Raw genomic sequence first — 18,586 nt, 5'->3', positions numbered from 1 at the left:
TTGGGTCATTACTGTGCTGTGCTACATTGTAGTAAGATGTGGTTTTGTGTTTGTGTTCACCACATTATGAATTCTTGCTTCACAGCCGTGCCCTCAGGGGCCCATGCTAAAAGGAGATCAGGGACATTTCCATAGGAATGGCAGAAGGATCAAAGAGAAAGATCACAAGATAAATACAGATGAGGGCCATTCAGCCCATTTCAATTCAGCAATCCAGGGAATAAAATACTGTTCTCCCCATCAAGTTAATGAACTATAGCTTGTTGGCCTCCACTACAGAAACTGAGGGCTGGATTTTGCCAATGGGGAGCTTTTGGAGGCGGGACTCCCACTTGTCAGGTTTTAGTCCCGCCTCCATCGACTTCTGGCCAACCCACGCTATTTTCCCTTGATTGACCAGCGGGCTTAGCAGGCCAATTAAGGGGAAGCCGGTTACAGAGAACGTCAACATATGATGTTTCATTTGCCAAATTTTGACAGCTGATTTGTCATCGTTTGACAGCTCTGTGAAGCTGTCAAACCCTGACATTCTATGTTGTTTGATGAGTTCTTGTATTCAAGACTCATCAAACCTCTTTTGTGAGCAGAAATTAGGTGGTTGTTGCATTGGAGAATGCAGCAACCATCTGTCATCTCTGCCGCGGAGATGCGAGACGCTCCGCATCCCCAACATTTGAAGCCTGCAGGAAGAAACAAAGGTAAATAAATATTTTCTATCACTTTCCACTCACCTCACATACTTACCTCTTCACACTTGCACCCATCACTTACCTTCACTTTTGCACCCCGCAGACCCCCGCAGACCCATTGCTCGCCTCGCTGACCCTGGCGGGGTTCGCAGCCTTCAGGAAGCCAGCATTTGTGTGGGTAAAATAGGGATAATCTTCCTATCTACCTGTTAACTACCTGTTAACAGGCAGTTAAGTGGCTGTAATCCCCTTCCCGCCTCCAAGGAGACAGGACCCGGCGGGGGTCGGCTACTCGCCTCCTGGCAAGATGGCACGGAGGCGGGTTGGGGGCGGGATGGGCACCCGCCCCCAAATTCTGCCATTTTCCCCGCAGTCCCACCTCCCCAGGGCTGGCAAGATCGCGCCCTGGCAGACCATTGTAAAAGTTGCTCACTCGTAGGATAATGAACTTGTTCCTGAAATCTGTCCTAAATATTACCTATCCTTGGCCTACCTTAAAGTAGTGTTCATAATTGCTTTATCTACACCATTTAAGATACCTGTCAATCACTTTCTTTCAAAGATAACTGCCTTGATTCTAATCCTGCCCACATGGCGGGAATAATGCATGCAGGTGTTATAACTGCATGTGGGTACTCACCGCACAGTGCCCAAACCGTTTACGTCAGTTTTTCCCATTCGGCACAAATGGCCGCCCCAGAAAAATGGGGAATAACAACAAAAGATGCTGGAAAAACTCAGCAGGCCAGGCAACATCCGTGGAGGGAAATTAGAGTCGACGTTTCGGGTCTAAACCTTTTCCAAAACTGGAAAGGAAATGAAATAGATCAAAAGGCAGGGCTGGGACAGAACAAAAGAAGTGAAGAGACATTAAGAGGTATTCAAAACGGGACGAGATGGTGATAGGACTAGTAGAGACAAAAGACGGCTCAGATTAGGTGTGAAATGTTCTGGCAGAATGAGAGACAGCTGCCATGTGGGAGAGAGAAAAAAAAGGAAAGGGGGGGAAGGGAAAAACCAAAACAAAGGGGTGGATAAAACATATAAGTAAAAATGGAATAGGGGCCGAGGTTATGATCTGAAATTGTTGAACTCGATATTGAGTCCGGAAGGCTACAAAGTACCTAATCGGAAGATGAGGTGCTGTTCCTCGAGTTTACGTTGAGCTTCTGTGGAACAATGCAAGAGGCCAAGGACAGTGAGGTCCGAGTGGAAATGGAGCGGTGAATTAAAATGACAGGCGACCGGAAGCTCGGGGTCACCCTTACGGACGGAACGGAGGTGTTCCGCAAAGCGGTCACCCAATCTGCGTTTGGTCTCCCCAATGTAGAGGAGACCGCATCGTGAGCAGCGAATACAGTATACTAGATTGCAAGAAGTACAAGTAAATCGCTGTTTCACCTGGAAGGGGTGTTTGGGGACTTGACAGTGGGAAGGGGGGAGGTATAGGGGCAGGTGTTACATCTCCTGCGCTTGCACGGGAAGGTGCCAGGCGAAGGGGAAGGGGTGCTGGGGGTGATAGAGGAGTGGACTAGGGTGTTTCGGAGGGAGCGGTCCCTGCGGAATGCTGAAAGGGGAGGGGAGGGGAAGATGCGTTTGGTGGTGGGATCACTTTGGAGGTAGCGGAAATGGCGGAGGATGATCCATTGAATGTGGAGGCTGGTGGGGTGAAAAGTGAGGACAAGGGGAACCCTATCGTATTTCCGGGAGGGAGGGGCAGGGGTGAGGGCAGAAGTGCGGGAGATAGAACGGACACGGTAGAGGGAAATCCTTGGTTGAGGAAAAAGGAAGACATGTCGGAAGCACTGGTGTGGAAGGTGGCATCGTTGGAGCAGATGCGGCGGAGACGGAGAAACTGGGAGAATGGAATAGAGTCCTTACAGGAGGCGGGGTGGGAGGAAGTGTAGTCCGGGTAGCTGTGGGCTTGTAGTGAATATTGGTCAATAACCTATCCCCAGAGATGGAGACGGAGAAGTCGAGGAAGGGAAGGGAAGAGACAGAGATGGACCATGTGAAGGTGAGGGAAGGGTGGAAATTGGAGGCAAAGTGAATAAAATTGTCAAGTTCAGGGCGAGAGCAGGAAACGGCACCGATACAGTCATCAATATATCGGAAAAAGAGGTGAGGGAGGGGACCCGAGTAGGACTGGAACAAAGAGTGTTCCACATATCCCACGAAAAGGCAGGCATAGCTAGGACCCAAAATAACAACAGAAAATGCTGGAAAAACTCAGCAGGCCAGGCAACATCTGTGGAGAGAAATTAGAGTGACGTTTCGGATCTAACCCTTTTTCAAACTGGAAAGGAAATAAAATAGATCGAAGGCAGGGCTGCGATAGAACAAAAGAAGTAAAAGAGACATTAAGAGGTATTCAAAACCAGACGAGATGGTAATAGGACAGTGGAGACAAAAGACGGCAAGATTAGGTGTGAAGTGTACTGGCAGGATGGGAGACAGCTGCCGTGTGGGAGAGAGAAAAAAAAAGTAAAGGGGAGGGGGGGGGCGAAGGGAAGATCCAAAACAAAGGGGTGGGAAAAAAATATAAGTAAAAATGTAATAGGGGCCAAGGTTATGATCTGAAATTGTTGAACTCGATATTGAGTCCGGAAGGCTGCAAAGTGCCTAATCGGAAGATGAGGTGCTGTTCCTCGAGTTTACGTTGAGCTTCCGTGGAACAATGCAAGAGGCCAAGGACAGTGAGGTCCGAGTGGGAATGGAGCAGTGAATTAAAATGACAGGCGACCGGAAGCTCGGGGTCACCCTTACGGACTGAACGGAGGTGTTCCGCAAAGTGGTCACTCAATCTGCATTTGGTCTCCCCAATGTAGAGGAGACCGCATCGTGAGCAGCGAATACAGTATACTAGATTGCAAGAAGTACAAGTAAATCGCTGTTTCACCTGGAAGGGGTGTTTGGGGCCCTGGACAGTGGGAAGGGGGGAGGTATAGGGGCAGGTGTTACATCTCCTGCGCTTGCACGGGAAGGTGCCAGGCAAAGGGGAAGGGCTGTTGGGGGTGATAGAGGAGTGGACTAGGGTGTCTCGGAAGGAGCGGTCCCTACGGAATGCTGAAAGGGGAGGGGAGGGGAAGATGCGTTTGGTGGTGGGATCACTTTGGCGGAGGATGATCTGTTGAATGTGGAGGCTGGTGGGGTGAAAGGTGAGGACAAGGGGAACCCTATCGTGGTTCCGGGAGGGAGGGGCAGGGGTGAGGGCAGAAGTGCGGGAAAAAGAACGGACACGGTCGATGGCCGTGTCAACCACGGTAGAGGGGAATCCTCGGTTACGGACAAAGGAAGACATGTCGGAAGCACTGGTGTGGAAGGTGGCATCGTCGGAGCAGATACGGCGGAGACGGAGAAACTGGGAGAATGGAATAGAGTCCTTACAGGAGGCGGGGTGGGAGGAAGTGTAGTCCAGGTAGCTGTGGGAGTCAGTGGGCTTGTAGTGAATATTGGTCAATAATTTAGATAACACAATAGAGAGCCACATATCCAAGTTTACTGATGACTCAAAGATTGGTGACATAGTAAGTAGCGTAGATGGGAGAATAAAATTACAAAGAGACATTGATAGATTAAGTGAGTGGGCAAAACTGTGGCAGATGAACTTCAACACAGGTAAGTGTGAGGTCATCCATTTTGGACCAAAAAAGGATAGATCCGAGTATTTTTTAAATGCTGAAAAGCTAGGAACAGAGGAGTGTCTTAAAGGAGGAGAGAGAGTTAGAGAGGAGGTGAAGTTTAGGGAGGGAGTTCCAGAGCTTAGGGCGAAGGCAGCTGAAGGCACGACCGCCAATGGTGGAGCGATTAAAGTCGGGGATGCACAAGAGGCTAGAATTGGAGGAGCGCAAAGATCTCGGAGGGCTGAAGGGCTGGAGGAGGTTACAGAGATAGGATGGGGACGAGGTCATGGAAGGATTTGAAAACAAGGATGAGAATTTTAAAATCGAGACATTGCCGGACTGGGAGCCAATATAGGTCAGCGAGCACAAGGGTGATGGGTGAACAGGACTTGGTGCGAGTTAGGATATGGGCAGCAGAGTTTTTAATGAGCTTAAATTTACGGCGGGCGGAAGACGGAAGGCCAGCCAGGAGAGCATTGGAATAGTCGAGTCTAGAGGTAACAAAGGCAGGGATGAGGGTTTCAGCAGCAGATGAGCTGAGGCAGGGGCAGAGACGGGTGATGTTACAGAGGTGGAAGTAGGCAATCTTGGTGATGGAGCAGATGTGTGGTCGGATGCTCATCTCAGGGTCAAATACGACACCAAGGTTGCAAATGGTCTGGTCTAACCTCTGGCAGATGCCAAGGAGAAGGATGGAGTCGGTGACTAGTGAACAGAGTTTGTGGCGGGGTCCGAAGACAATGGCTTCAGTCTTCCTAATATTTAGTTGAAGCAAATTTCTGCTCATCCAGTACTGGATGGCGGACAAGCAGTGTGCCAAATCAGAGACAGTGGAGGGGTTGAGGGAGGTGGTGGTTAGGTAGAGTGGGTGTCGTCAGCGTACGTATGCAATTTGACGAACCTCGGTGGGTCCGTGGCGAACGATGTCAGTGGCGGGTCCCGACCCCGCTGCTGTCTCCAACCCGGCCTCTGAAATGAATTTCCCCTGATTGGGCTTGTTAAGCCCGCCCAGCGATTTTGATGGCGAATTAGAGGAAGCGGGTCTGGTGAAGTCATTTGATGATGCGTCATCAGCCGGTTTCCTTAAAGGGACCATGGCCAAATTTATTTTGATGTTTGTGCTGTCAATGTTCTACAGCATTGAGATGCTGCAAACACTGACAAGCACTGCACAGAGGCGCAGGACTGCACCCAGGCTCTCTCTCCCATGACTCCCTCCATGGGAGTCACAGCACACTGGGAGATCCTCTTCCCTTCCCATGGGTGGAAGAGACCTCCCTAGGAGATCAGCACAGCCTGGCTGCACATTGCACAGGAGGGCACAAGCAGGGATGTCGTTAGGAGGACCAGGCTACAATGGCGCAAACCTTTCAATGATCTCAGCAGATCATGAAACATTACTGCAAAGTCACACTTAACCTCATCCTGCTGTGTCACTCATCACATCCTCATCACTCTACCTTCCCTAACCTACTCCTGCACATCCTTACTCACACCAACTTACCTTGCACCTCCACCCATCCCTCTCTATCTACATTATCACTTCCCCATCTCACTAGCCACCCCTCACACTCACCATCATCCTAGTCCAATCATACCAACTAACAACACACAAGGGTAGATATTTGGATGTTTTAGCCAATGTTCATGTGAAGTTTCTGTTAATGTGCTGTCAAACATTGAAATCTTTATTTTCAACACTTTGTGTTCTTGGACAGATTTGTGTGCATAGTGAGTTGCAGTGAATAGTGAGACATAATGGTACCCCCCGCAATGGCGATGAGTGTGAAAGGAATGTCTTGGGCATTGTAGGAATACTTTATGGTGTTGGTGTGGGGTGGTGCCAACTTGGCGCATCATGTGGCAGCCAGGGTGTACAGCATCAAGTGAAGTAAATGTGGCCATGGTGAGGCCATCCCTGGTGTCCTGGGCAGCAATGTAGTCGGGTGCTGATGCCCTGTCTCCTGTGCAGCATCAGTTGATTGCGGAGAAAGTTGGTGTTGTTGTTGGTGCTACTGGTGTGCCTGGTGCTGCTGGTGTTGGGGCTGATCATGGTGGGATTCTGAGGACCAAGGTGAGATAGTTTCAAGGGCACCGATGCTGATGTAATCGATGGCAGGTGAACTTGAGATGACAGAAGCGATCTGTCAATGATGAGAGAGGTTGTTCCAATGAGGTGACACTGGATAGAGAGTTTACTCCAAACACTTGGAAGCTGCATAAAGCTCAATCTGCCTTCCAAATGCAGTAAGCAACAGCGTCTGAGCTTGGAAAGTGAACAGCTGTGAGATGGGAGCTTTTATATCACTTTTGCAGCTGTCAAGTAATCAGATAATTCAATGCTGAATTCACACACAACCTGCTGAGCTGACATGATCCCCAACCAGCGTATAACCCGTGGGGGAACTCATAAAATTGAAAGGTAATCTGAAAATAGTATTTAAGTGCATCTTAACAATCTCTTAATGTTCTAAATTGTCTCCCCTGTCGCTTGGTGCCAGGTCTGTTCAAAGCTGACAGACACGACATCTGAGAGACGGGTTGACAGCGGATTCCCCACTCGCTGTCAAAAAAATTGTTCCCATCCGACCCACCACTGATCGCGCCTGCTGACATTCCGCAAAAATTCGCATCATAAACATAGCAATGTGTCCTGCAGCTAAGGCAAAGCAAATACAAGAAATTACACATCTTACCAGGTCTGGCAGAGCCTGAAGACTACTGAGGAGAACAGAATGAGTATGAGTTCAGGGATGTTCAATGTGTGTTTTGCAAGACTTGAAAAGTGGTTTCACCCTTATCAAGGAGCACAAGAAAGAAATGCTAACTGTATTTGCTCCTCAGTGTAACTGGAATAATTCTAAAACAGAGCAGTTTCACCTGCACAAAGGACTACAAATAGGAACAGTGGTAGTTGGAGCTCCAAATAGTGAAGGCTTGTAATAGCATGGTTTCTCTTATGTTAAGGAGTAGGAGTAGAGGAGGTGGCGCGTTGGGTAAGACATTGGCCTTTCCCCTCCATGACCTTTAGAAATGGACTAAAGGTCCCACTTTCTACTGGTTATAAGGGTCCTATGTGGGATGGGTTTGAGCAGTCTCAATTCAATTCATAGCTGCATGGGTTCACCACATAAACTTCCCCCAAATTAACATTTTCATTTAGAGATGTCACAGGGCAGCTAGTGTGAGAAATGGAAGAAATGTGAGAGTGGCACAGTAGGATGAATTTTTCAGAGGAAGGGACTGAGGAGCATTGCCACAGCATTGTAAAGGGAGCTTTACTCTACAACTAACTATGCTATATTTAGCTGGGAATGCTTGATGCTGAAAGTGGATGCCAAAATGCTCCATTTACATTTCAGAAATGAAACGTGTTCCATTCCCCAACACTAACATCCCTCACCTTGATGTGCACAAAACAAACGTGTAAGAATAATTTAAATCATGACCCAGGCGAGGCTAAAGCCTAATGTTTAACAGAATGGGTCAGGTTGGGAAAACCACAAAAGATAAGAATACAGACCACATCAGAAGCTAAAATTCAGTAAGGGTTCTCCCATTCCCCTGCCATAAGTGCACTGGAAGACTGGTGGAACCCCCAAAAAACAGTTACACCAAGTCTGCCACTTTTCGGGGGTTGCACCGGAATCCCGCTGGGAATTTCAGGACCTATTGACTTGACGGGGCAAAGCTGTGAAAATTCTGCCAGTGAGGGCATATCCACTTGAAGAGTTAATCAGTACACCTAAAAAGTAACCCATGTGATGATTTGAAATTAGTTATTGCTCGAAAAGTTCCCATGTCAGTTAACCACTTAAATTCTGCACTAGCAGCCGTGGCTCAAGGGTAGTATTCTCGCCTCTGAGTTAGCACGTCATAGGTTCTAGGCCCCATGCCAAAGGCTTGAATGCATAATCTAGGCTGACATTTTAGCGCAGTACCGAAGGAACACTGCTGAAGGTGCCCTTTTTCAGGTGAGATGTTAAACCAAAACCTCATCTGCATGCTCAGATGGATGTGTAAGATCCCACGGTACTATTCAAAGAAGAACAAGGGAGTTCTCCTGATGATAACAACAGAAAATGCTGGAAAAACTCAGCAGGCCAGGCAACATCCGTGGAGAGAAATTAGAGTTGACGTTTCAGGTCGAAACCCTTTTTCAAAACTGGAAAGGAAATAAAATAGATCGAAGTCAGGGCTGCGATGGAACAAAAGAAGTAAAAGAGACATTAAGAGGTATTCAAAACCAGACGAGATGCTAATAGGACAGTGGAGACAAAAGACGGCTCCGATTAGGTGTGAAGTGTACTGGCAGGATAAGAGACCTCTTAATGTCTCTTTTACTTCTTTTGCTCTATCGCAGCCCTGACTTCCCTCTTGGGGCGCTGCGAGTGAATATCGTGGCGCTACGTGCCGCAGCGCCACACACTGCGGCACGTCGCGCTGCGGTATTGCAGGCCTTCCTCCCCTTCTTAAAGGGGAGGGGCCTTGTGCAGCGCGATCTGGGGCTCAGCTGGGCCCCCGGGGATCGGGAGTGCAGGTAAAAGAGCCCGGCACCCAAGAGAAGTGCCGGGCTCTTGGAGCGCAGCCGGCACTCCGCAGGGGGCGGTTCTGGAGGCCAGGGACAGGAGCACAGGCAGGTGCTGGCAGGCGGCCAACAACAAAAATGGCCGCCCCGCACCTTGCCTTTAATTTGCGCCTCCCCGGCCGCAGGTACGCCACCCTGACCCTGTCAGACATAGCGTCCGGCAGTAAATCAGGGGGCGCTCCCGAAGATCGCGGCCGGGGCGTGAGCGGGGCGCTGCGCACACCGATGACGTCATCGCCAGCGGCGCAGCGCTAACGGTTAGTGCCACCACTAACCTCCCACTGAATTTGGCGGGAGGCGTGGGCAGTGCCGCGCCCGGGCGCTAGTTGGTTTGCGCCCCACTTAGCGCCCTCTTAAGCACTAACGGGTGGCGCAACCAACTGAATTTTTCCCCATGGTCTCTTTAGCCTTAAATAGGATGAATGAGAAGGGACCTTACAGAAATGTGTAAGATAGTAGGTGGAACAGAAAAAAATAAGCCTGTAGTGCTATTTGAAGTTAAACTGCAACCACAGGGGGAACATTGATATAAACTGGTAAAAGGCAAGTTCAAGGCTAATATCATCAGGCATTTCTTCACGCACAGAATGATTAATATCTGAATGGTCCTTGTTTACCATAGTGGAGGCAATAATTCAAGAAACAGAGATGAATAGAGGTGTCAATGAAAGGAAGAGCTAACTGTGTTGAATGGCAGAAGAGGCTCGAGGGGCTCAACGGCCTACTCCTGTTCCTATGAGTGGCCCTCCTAATCTGTACTTATCTCTGTGATAATATTTTTAAAAATAGGAAAAGGCCACTAAGCTCAAACTAGTCTGCCCTTTTCTGATAGAACAACCTAAGAACAACCTAGGAACCTGTAGAGTAATTGATATAGTTTGATTGCCATGATTAGTCAACTGCACACAATACTCCATGCATGGCCTAATCAAGGTTCTATAACAATTTAACATTACCTCCTTGCTTTTGTATTCTACTCCTCTAGAAATAAACCCCAGTACTTTGTTTGCACTCTATAAGGCCTTATCAACTTGTGCTGCCACATTTAGCCAACAATCACCAAATCTGGCTGGACCACAAAAGCGTTATCAGGCCTCATTCTTCTCTGCCAACACTGCCTACTCCTTCAGGATCATTCTGGAGTGCAAAGAAAACTCATAGGCCTAGAAATTCAGTGTAGCCAGTTTTGGGGCGGTAAAGTCGGGCGGCCGCTAAATTTTGCGCCCAGCACAAAGTCGCGCCCCCTTCGCCGATATTCAGTCGCAACGCCCCAAGAGGTTGCTGCTGCGCTAAAACAGGCGATGCACGACTATCTTTAGGCACTAAGCCGGCGGTGCTGAGCGATACCCCCGAGGCCGGGCGCAGCGCAGGTGCGGCGAGTTCTTGATTGATGGCAGACACTCTGGCGCCGGTCATCTCTTAAAGGGGGAGGGTCGATTTGTTTGCCTGCCACGCCCTGCACACTGCAGCCCTCAACCTAGGCCTGACCACTTCAGCTTCACCTGTACAGCGCCCAGGACTATGGAGAAGGCCAGGGAGAGAGCGCAGCGCTTCAGTGACGGAGACCTGAGGGTGCTGGTTGGCGGAGTGGAGCGCAGGCGCCATGTTTTGTTCCCAGAAGGTGGCAAGAGGCCGCTGCCCAGCGCCTACCGCAAAGCCTGAAGGGAGGTGTCCAACAGGGTCTCTTCCAACAGCGTGGTTGCCAGGACTCCAGTGCAATGCCGGAAGAAGTTCAATGACCTCACTCGGGTTGTCAGGGTGAGTACCCTTTCCAGTGTCCTCCTCATCCTTGCATGTGCACCTCACTTTATGGGCAAAGGGACCTGAAAGCCCTAATGGCCAGCCCTCATCCAGCAGCTATGGGACTGGCATGAAAATCCATTGCACATTCAGCACTTTACACACTGTCCAAGCTATTCGACCATGGGAGGCAGTGCAGACAAGATCAGGGCTACACACTGTACTTGCTATTCGACCATGGGAGGCATTGCAGACAAGAGCAGGGCTACACACTGTACTTGCTATTCGACCATGGGAGGCATTGCAGACAAGATCAGGGCTACACACTGTACTTGCTATTCGACCATGGGAGGCATTGCAGACAAGATCAGGGCTGCACACTGTACTTAGAGGCCGTCCTTTCTCTTGCAGGCCAAGGTTGCGCACAACCGGCACAACCGCACTGACACCGGCGGAGGCCGTCCTGACCTCAAAGAGCTCTCCGACCTCGACCAGCGTGTGGAGCGCATTATGGGAGTCCGGCTGATTGGCCCCGTCGCCAGTGGAGATGCCGACCCTGTTCTGGGCACCAATGGTAAGGGCATCACCTTTTGGACCTCTCTCGGTCCACTTGCGCATCAGATCAGCATCCTTTGCCACTGTCTGACCAATGCGGTGAATGGCACCACTCATGCCTCCCTCGCTGCCGCCCTGTCCTCACTCTAAAGCTACTCTTGTGCCTTCCTGCTTTCAGATGGTGACTCGCCAGGTGAGGAGGCGGGCCCTCAAGCTGCCACTGTCAGCCCTTCGGAAGACGAGGATGAGGAAGAGGAAGCCGGCCCATCAGTGCCACCCTCAGCCGCGCCAGCCCATGGCGAGGTAGGGGACACGTCTTCCCTGGAGGGGAGCCGGGGGGAAGGGTCGGAGGAGAGTGAAGCTCCGGGGCCCAGCGGCCTGCAGCAACGCGGGAGGGGTGGGGAAGCTCGGCGGACTTCTCCCCAGAGGGTGAGTGCGGCCTCCAGTCCTGCGACGGTCAGCGCAGAGGAGGTGCGCCTCCTGGAGGAAATGGCCGTCCAGGCTGAGCGCAGGCACACTGAGCTCATGGCTGCAGTGGCAAGGATGCCTGACTCCATAGAGTCACTGGCAAGGAGTGTGCAGGAATTCGGGGCAGCACAGGCCAGGAGTCTGCAACAATTCAGTGCAGCCCAGGCCAGGAGTCTGGAACAATTCAATGCAGCACAGGCCAGGAGTCTGCAGGACATCGCGGCAGCACAGGCCAGGAGTCTGCAGGACTTCGCGGCAGCACAGTCGGCTTCTAGCCAAGTGCTCAGTCGTGCTCAGTCGTGCCGTCCATTCACTGGCGGACACAGACCAGGGCCACACGGGCACTAACTGCTGCCACCCTCGTTGGATCAGCCAGGCATCGCAAGGGCACTCACCGCGCAGCAGCAGCCCAGCAGTCTGTCCTTCAGCTGTTTGCTGCGCATGCTGCAGTGCTGGCCCGTGCGAGTGCCAGTGTCTCAGGCGACCAGCGAGCACCTGCGATCTGCCAGGTTGCCACCATTCCTGCAGCCGACACTGCCACTCCGCCATTGCAGCTGCCACGAGCTGCTGGACAGTCTGCTGCCGCCCAGCCAGAGTTGGAGCAGTCAGCAGCCGGCCACTCCAAGGCCAGAGCTGGTGCAGGCCGACCCCCAAGGGCATCTGCCGTCTCGCCATCTGCCCCTCAGCAGCCTTCCCCCAGCCTTGCTGCAGCCACTGGGCTCGCATTGAGGAGGAGCAGCAGGGCGGGCAGGGGCCAGGCAAGGATGCGCAAGGCATCGCCCTCGCAGGCCAAAAAGTAGAGGTATGCACAAATGCCTGGTGCTTGTTGTAAGGCCGACACTGGTGCAGTTGTTTTTGTGTAAGGCCGAGACTGGTGTCTTTATTTCTTTATGTAAGGCCGAGACTGGTGTCTTTATTTCTTTTTGTAAGGCCGAGACTGGTGTCTTTATTTCTTTTTGTAAGGCCGAGACTGGTGTCTTTCTTTCTTTTTGTAAGGCCGAGACTGGTGTCTTTCTTTCTTTTTGTAAGGCCGAGACTGGTAATTTTGTGTTTTTGGAGGGGGCTTCTCCACATGAGCATGTAATGTGGAAAGGGCAGCAGTTTTCAATAAATTATTGTTGTTAAATTGCAGTGTGCATGGTTTTTTTGTTAAGTCCTGGTTGCCCTGCTCGGCTGAGGGCTTGTGGAGCGGCTACATTCATCTGCTGACATTGGCACAAGCCAGTCCCTGAGAGGGGGCCTAGAACCGACGTTCAATAAGCCGGCGACGGGTGGCCCTTGCACTTTGTGCCTCCCTCCTGTGCTGGTCCTCCTCCTACTCCTCCTGCTCCTCCTCCTGAGGTGGTCCTCCAATCTGTGGTGGCAGTGGCTGAGTCCTGCGGATAGCCAGGTTGTGCAGCATGCAGCAAACGACCACGAAATGGGAGACTCGCTCTGGCGAATACTGTAGGGCTCCACCAGAACGATCAAGACAGCGGAACCGTTGCTTCAGGACGCCGATTGTTTGTTCGATGATGTTCCTGGTCGCTTGATGGCTCTCGTTGTATCTCTCTTCAGCAGGGGTGCTGGGCGCACGGAGTGGGGTCATCAGCCAGGTACACAAAGGATAGCCTTTGTTCCCGATAAGCCATCCGCGTGGGTGAGGCTGGGCCTGGAACATGTCTGCCACAGAAGTCTGGCGCAGGATGAAGGCATCGTGGCTGCTGCCTGGAAAGCGGGCATTGACAGCTAGGATGAGCTGCCTGTGGTCACACACCAGCTGTACGTTCAGCGAATGGTAGCCCTTCCGGTTGCGGTAATCCTCGGCATTCTCCAGAGGTGCCCGCAAAGCCACATGCGTGCAGTCAATGGCGCCCTGCACCATGGGGAAGCCCACGAATGCTGCAAAGCCCATTGCACGCTGTTGCTGCTTGGCAAGGGCCATGGAGAAGGAGATGAACTGACGTCTCCTTTGGAAAAGGGCATTGGTCACCTGGCGGATGCAGCAATGCACGGCGAACTGGGAGATGTTGGCAATGTCCCCAGTAGCGGCTTGGAAGGAGCCGGTGGCATAGAAGTTGAGAGCCACCGTCACCTTGACTGCCACCGACAGAGACGTCCTGCTCCTCAGCTGTGGCTGCAGATCACCGCCAAGCAGGTGGCAGATCTCTGTGACCACGTCCCTTCTGAATCGCAGCCTCCGAACACACTGCTCCTCAGACATGTTGAGATAGGAGAACTGCTGGCGGTATACCCTGGGTGGGTAAGGCCTCCTTTGCCGACGCCTGTTGCCCCCTCTCCGTCTAGCCAGGGCTGCCACTCTCTCACGGCGTCTGTGAGCCCTTTGGATGTAATTGAGAAAGCCTGCGTTGACACCCATTGCAGCCCCCATAATATGCTGGCAAACAATGAGATGTCAATGAAGGCAAAGAGTACTGGAAATCTGTGGCCTGAAGCCAGAAGTACCTGTCCGAGTGTTGGGCCAAAGCAGAAAGCTATCTACCTTGGTCTCTCTCCAAAGATCCGTTTCGCAAGAGGGAGTGCTGCAAAATGGCAGCCTTTTATATTGCAGGAGGAGTGCCCTTTAATTTGCGCCCCCCGCGCCCCGCATCGGCTGAGCACCGTTCCACTTCACAGTTGCTAGGGGCGTCAGGCGCACAATGGGGCGTTGCCACTGAAGTTCCGGTTTGGGGCGCACAAAGGGCGTTGCACGAGGAAATGACGTCATGATCTGTGCGCGCAGCTGAGCGCGTGCAAAGACTTTGCGCCGGCGCTAAATCTCGAGTGAAGTTGGGGCGAGGCGCAGTTCTCGCTGCGCCCGGGCGCTACCCGCCTAGCGCCCGACATCTACTCCTCCTAAGGCGCTAACGGCTGGCGCAACCAACTGAATTTCTAGGCCATAGCTTCTTGCCTATACTACCAACCATTTCTGTAAACTCCTCTAGTATATTCAAGACAGAGATCGATAGATTTTTGAATATTAAGGGAACCAAGGGATATGGGGATAGTGCAGGAAAGTGGAGATGAGGTAGAAGATCAGCCATGATCTCATTGAATGGTGGAGCAGGCTCGAGGGGCCAAACAGCCTACTCCTGCTCCTATTTCTTATGTTCTTATGTTCTCTCCCTTGCCCTGTCCATACCCACCTCCAACGACATGTGCGAGAAGCTCAAAGGTTTCTTTGTCACTAAGATTGAGGCAGAAACTCGTTCAAGGGCCACTTTTATAAATCCAATATACGGCAACTTTTTTTAATATTAATTCTCGGGATCTATAAACGTGGCTCTTGAATGAGTTTCTGCTTGTGACTGTGACCGTCTGCCAAAAATTATAAGTACTTCCCCACCAAGAAAAACATCTGTCTGGTGTTATGTTGCCATTAATATCACCACAAGGTGAATTATCACCCTCTTGCTATCTAACTCTAGTTCTGTGTAATGGCCAATTTCATTTTGAACACAGAGATTCCTTCTTTTGGCACTGGAGATAATAATATTTACATCAATGGAAACTGCATTTGTGCCATTGTGTCGAAATGAAAATTAAAGGCCAGGGTGTAAGATATGAAAGGTTGCATTCTAATTGTTATAGCATAATCCATTTAAATAGGAGTACTAACATCCCATTAGCAAGAACACGTTTACGCATGCTTCACTGCAAATTATATCACTAAGCCAATAACGATGACTGTACCAATCTGCTCCGATTAGTGAATCAAAATGGCTATTGTTCACAACTCACTGTAAAGTCAAAATTTTAAAATATATCTTCATTCACCTTTCACATTTCAGGTCACGATTAATGAAAGGGCTTCTTTAGATGTATCAACAGAGAACATCTGATTGAAAATTTTCTTCCAAAATATCTAATTTCAAGACATGAGGGTTGAAAATCCTTGGCCACTCCAACACACCCTTGCCATTACCTCCAGTGGCAGTGCCATAAACGAGGCCAGGACTGGATCCCAGCATTCCCACAGAGTTTCCTATGACTTTTGTTTGGAGCGGAAGCTCCGCCCACCTCAAGCGAGGACACAGAGCGGGCAGGGCTCGGGACTCCATACTTTGGGAGATCAAATTTCCCTGGCCTAGAAGTAGGTTAGGTCAGAATTGGTGGCCGCTACATCCAATGAGAAAAGGCATACCGGACAGCCGAACGGCGATTGTGAGATTCATCTTGGAAGTGCAAACAAGGATTGTGCACTGAACCCCCAAAGGTAGAAGTAGGCATTTTTTTCATATTGCCGCCCTTACAAAAGGGACTGAGGGAGCACATTCATCTTCTTTCCGAAGGGGTAATGAACCAGCGCCACGACTGCAATTTGTGGCCTCCAGAGGAAGGTAGGCGGCCAAGATGCGCCCTTAGTGCGGGTGCCTGCCAGGAGCATACTCACGAGGGATCAGAGATGGTGGTCACTGGTGAGTGCCATCCCAGCATAAGTATCAAGATCACTGGCCCACAGGTTTTCAGGACCATGATAACTTTGTTTACTGCCAGATCAGCACACAAACACACATGAGTAGACTGTGCACATTGTCTCATGTTGCCCATTTTAAACAAATGCTTGTCAAAATACAGTGAACACTGCAGTTTGTACGATTACATTCTACGCTGTACTTATTCTTTAATATGGAAACAGTACCGTACCTGCACAGTTCACAATTCGGTTAGCACGAATAACCCCGTTTGGTGTTTCCACATCCCATGTCCCATCAGATCTTGGTGAAAGACCTGTTACTGCGGCAGGGTAATACAGCTCAGCTCCGTAGCGCCTTGCTCCAGCTGCCAAAGCCATGGTGAGGGAATAAGGATCAATATGGCCATCTCCAGGGTTATATAATCCAGACAGGACCTGGAGATAAACATGTCACATATTCATATCAAACTAAAATATGTCACTCTAGGATTAGGATTTTTCTTAAAAATATGTAATTCACTAGGGCAATGCAAACATTGTTTTTACTTTCAGAGACTCACCAGCAGCAGCAGCAAGAGCGGCCCTGGGTGGAGACTGAGCGCGGAGACCGAGGAGTTAAGGAGCGGGGAGAGAGAGCGGCCCAGACTCACCGGCGGCAGCAGCGAGAGCGGCCCTGGGTGGAGACTGAGCACGGAGACCGAGGAGTTAAGGAGCGGGAAGAGAGAGAGCGGCCCAGACTCACCAGCAGCAGCAGCGAGAGCGGCACTGGGTGGAGACTGAGCGCGGAGACCGAGGAGTTAAGGAGCGGGGAGAGAGAGCGGCCCAGACTCACTGGCGGCAGCAGCGAGAGCGGCCCTGGGTGGAGACTGAGCGCGGAGACCGAGGAGTTAAGGAGCGGGGAGAGAGAGAGCGATCCAGACTCACCGGCGGCAGCAGCGAGAAGTAAAAAGTAATCAAAGTGTGACGTCACCAGAGAGAAGGTAAGTGATTGGTTCTTGAGTATTTCTTTCTCGCTTTTTTCCAAACTTAATTTTTGTGGTTTATAGCCTCTAGGGTCTCTGTTGTGTAGCAGGGAGTGCTAGTAAACAAGGGCCCTTGAGTATATCATTTAATTGTAGTGTAATTAGTGGTATTGATTTGATTTAATTTAATTTGAATTAATTAAAAGGTAAGTAATGGCAGCTCGGCCCCGTGGCATGCTCCTCCTGCACTATGTGGGAAATCAGGGACACGTCCTGTGTCCCTGATGACATGTGTGCAGGAAGTGTATCCAGCTGCAGCTACTGACAGACCGCATTGCGGCGCTGGAGCTGCGAATGGATACATATTGGAACATTCGCGATTCTGATGACATCGTGGATAGCACATTTAGGGAGTTGGTCACACCGCAGGTAAAGGCTGCACAGGCAGGAAGGGAATGGGTGACCACCAGGCAGAGTAGTAGGCGCAGGCAGGTAGTGCAGGGGTCCCCTGTGGCCATCCCCCTTTCAAACAGGTATAGCACTTTGGATATTGTTGAAGGAGTTGGCTTATCGGGGGAAGGCAGCAGCAGCCAACTTCCTGGCATCATAGGTGGTCCTGCTGCACAGGACGGGAGAAAAAAGAGTGGGAGAGCTATAGTGATAGGGGATTCTGTTGTAAGGGGAATAGATAGGCGTTTCTGCGGCCGCAAACGAGACTCCAGGATGGTGTGTTGCCTCCCTGGTGCAAGGGTCAAGGATGTCTCGGAGCGGCTGCAGAGCATTCTGGAGGGGGAGGGTGAACAGCCAGTTGTCGTGGTGCATATAGGTACCAACGATATAGGTAGAAAACGGGATGAGGTCCTAAAAGCTGAATATAGGGAGTTAGGAGGTAAATTAAAAAATAGGACCTCAAAGGTAGTAATCTCAGGATTGCTACCAGTGCCACGTGCTAGTCAGAGTAGAAATAGAAGGATATTTCAGATGAATATGTGGCTAGAGGAATGGTGCAAGGGGGAGGGGTTCAAATTCCTGGGACATTGGAACTGGTTCTGGGGGAGATGCGACCAGTACAAACTGGACGGTTTGCACCTGAGCGGGACCGGAACCGATGTCCAAGGGGGAGTGTTTGCTAGTGCTGTTGGGGGGGGGTTTAAATTAAAATGGCAGTGGGTTGGGAACCTGTGCAGGGAGACAGAGGAAAGGGAAGCAAGGATAGAAACAAAAGACAGGAAGGAGAAAAGCAAAAGTGGAAGGCAGAGAAATTAAGGGTGTAAATCAAACAGGGCCACAGAAAATAATAATTCTAAAAGGACTAAGAGTGTTAAAAAATCAAGCCTGAAGGCTTTGTGTCTTAATGCGAGGAACATTCATAATAAGGTGCATGTATTAGCTGCGCAAATAGATGTAAACAGATATGATATAATTGGGATTACGGAGGCATGGCTCCAGGGTGACCAAGACTGGGAATTCAACATCCAGGAGAATTCAATATTCAGGAAGGACAGGAAGAAAGGAAAAGGAGGTGGGGTAGCATTGCTGGTTAAAGAGGAGATTAACACAAAAGT

General features: G+C 50.6%; 1 protein-coding gene across 5 annotated transcripts in view; it reads right to left on the bottom strand.

Moving 5' to 3' along the window:
- dmgdh (dimethylglycine dehydrogenase) overlaps positions 1-18,586 on the bottom strand; it is a 169,396-nt gene that overhangs the window by 122,466 nt on the left and 28,344 nt on the right. For all 5 annotated transcript variants that reach the window (XM_085982273.1, XM_085982283.1, XM_085982306.1 and 2 more), the window contains exon 5: positions 16,290-16,494. In XM_085982273.1, coding sequence (XP_085838399.1) covers positions 16,290-16,494 — 205 coding nt within the window. The remainder of the gene's footprint in view (positions 1-16,289; positions 16,495-18,586) is intronic.

The sequence above is a fragment of the Somniosus microcephalus genome, chromosome 1, assembly GCF_052327205.1.
Source record: "Somniosus microcephalus isolate GS21.2 chromosome 1, FLI_Smic_1.0, whole genome shotgun sequence".
Classification (NCBI taxonomy): Eukaryota; Metazoa; Chordata; class Chondrichthyes; order Squaliformes; family Somniosidae; genus Somniosus; species Somniosus microcephalus.
This window is presented reverse-complemented; position numbering and strand designations above follow the sequence as displayed.